At 59.2% G+C, this 2108-nt stretch overlaps 1 protein-coding gene across 1 annotated transcript; it reads right to left on the bottom strand.

The window, feature by feature from the left end:
• Positions 1–4: 4 nt before the first annotated feature.
• GALK1 (galactokinase 1) lies at positions 5–2004 on the bottom strand (the record flags this gene model as incomplete). Its single annotated transcript, XM_008943796.1, has 4 exons — positions 5–47; positions 424–559; positions 1047–1166; positions 1815–2004. Coding segments are annotated over 4 exons (489 nt in total), but the record flags the coding sequence as incomplete, so codon positions are not given.
• Between the last annotated feature and the right edge of the window lie 104 nt (positions 2005–2108).

The following is a 2108-nucleotide window of genomic DNA, read 5'->3' as shown; positions in this document are numbered from 1 at the left end:
TGGCCAAGCTGGCGTCGGTCAGCGGGACGAGGACGGTCTCCAGGGACCTGCAGCGAGAGCTCGGCGTGAGCCGTGCACCCTCCCCCGCCGCCTGCTCCAGCCCTCAGCATCTGGACCAGGCCACGTGGCAGGCAGCTCCTGCTTCTGCAGAGGTGGAGCCCAAGTGATTTAGGATTTTGCCTGAGCATTTCACTCATTCCCAGTCGCTAGTCCCATAATAAATCCTAACGATTTTGCAGGAAAAACAGCCCAGGCAAGTAGCAGAAAGGATGAAGGAGGAAGAAACAAAATGTGGTTTGGCCTGGGTTCAGAGGTTAACCCCTCCCAGCAGTCCTGCGTTTTTTCGTGGCCACGGGACCAGCTTGTCCCCACCTGCCCAAGGAGGTGGGCACCACAACGGCGAGCTTGGGGCTTGGCCCTGACCTGCAGTCAACAAGCAGCGCGTGGCCTTCCTTGCCCATCACGGAGATGAACTGGTCCATGATCCCGCAGGGCATGCTGGCAAACGTGTGCTCTGCTTCCTGGCAGGCCAGCGCCTTGGCTACCAAGTCGCCGTCATCTGTGCCAGAGCAGAGAGATGCAGGTTAGCAGCTCGGGGACCTTTGCCCCTGGCCCTGGAGCAGGGAGAGCAAACATGAAGACCAAGGGTCATTCTCCAGTGGAATGGGGTTTTGCAAAAGCATCAGCTGCAGGCGCTGGCTCCTGCAGTACATGGCATCTGTGGGTCCCCGGATCCAGCTGGACGCCATGATTTGACACTGGTGTCTCAGATCTCTCAGTTTTTGGGGACGTGAGGGTGGGGAGATGCTTCCAAGGGAACATCCTCTCATCCCCCCAGCCAGCCCCAGGGATGATCCATGGGCTTTAGAGGTATAGACAGATCAGGCCGGGTGAGCCAGAGGAGCACAGCAGTGACAGCATGTCAGGGGGCTGTGACCCACCCCACAGTGGCGTTTCCCTGAGGGCTGAGGGATCTTGCTAAGGACACTCTCCTCATCCCAGCTCCCACTCAGGAATGGAGGTGCCAGAGGCCAGGATTGCCTTACCAGGGCAGAGCTGCTGGAGGAAGGTGTAAGTAGCCACCTCCAGAGCAGCCGAGCTGGAGAGGCCCCCGCCCAGGGGGATGTCACTGGCTATCACGGCGCTGAAGCCCGGCACAGGACCACCTGCAGAAAGAGAAGGGAGGAGAGGGGCTGTGAGCCCTGACAGAGCCCTGTGGCACAGCTCACGTGGAACGGATGGAGAGGAGCCCCTGTCCAATATCACAGAATCATAGAAAGCTTTGAGTTGGAAAAGACCTTTAAAGGTCATCTTCCAAGCCCCCTGCACTGAGCAGTGGCATCTCAGAGCCCAGTCCAACCTCCCCTGGAATGGTTCCAGGGATGGGGCCGTGACCACCTCTCTGGTCCACCTGGGGCAGGGGCTCACCACCCTCAGTGTCAAAACTGTCTTCATTATCTCTAGCCTAAATCTCTCCTCATTCAGTTTAAAATCATCACACCTTATCTTGTGACAACAGGCCCTACTAAAAAGTCCATCCCCATCTTTCTTACAGGGTCCCTTTAAGTATTGAAAGGCCAGAGAGATAGACAGCTATCCCATTTTCAAATGCACATCAGAGTGTGACTCGGGCATGCTGCCCGCAAACATGGGGATCTTTGGAGCTGAACGTGTCTCTACTGGAGCGTGGCCCTGGCAGCAGCTGCAGGATTGTGCTGGCCATGGAAGAGCCCCTGGAGCACACCAAAACCCGGGTGCTGAGCCCTGACCCCATGTGAGTGGGGTTCTAACCCAGCCGGCAGCCTGGGCCTTACCCCGGTAGTGCTGGATGACGCCCTTGACGTAGTTGGCCCAGCGAGGCTGCCCTGGGCTCAGAGGGCTGCTGTGGCAGGGAGCTGGGAACTGCACCCTGTGGGGCTCGTCCGCCTCCGCCGAGGTGGTGAGGATGGAGATGGTCCCGTCCTGCGTGGGGGATCCCACCAGCACTGTCCCCAGCTGCAGGGCCTGCGGGGGGGAAAGGTGTGTAAGGTGGGCTCAGACCCCATAGCACCCCTTGGCGCATCCCCACCGGTGGCAGGGGGCAGCTGTGGCTGCTTCAACCCACAGCT

Source organism: Merops nubicus, unplaced genomic scaffold (assembly GCF_000691845.1).
Source record: "Merops nubicus isolate BGI_N331 unplaced genomic scaffold, ASM69184v1 scaffold6997, whole genome shotgun sequence".
Lineage (NCBI taxonomy): Eukaryota > Metazoa > Chordata > Aves > Coraciiformes > Meropidae > Merops > Merops nubicus.
This window is presented reverse-complemented; position numbering and strand designations above follow the sequence as displayed.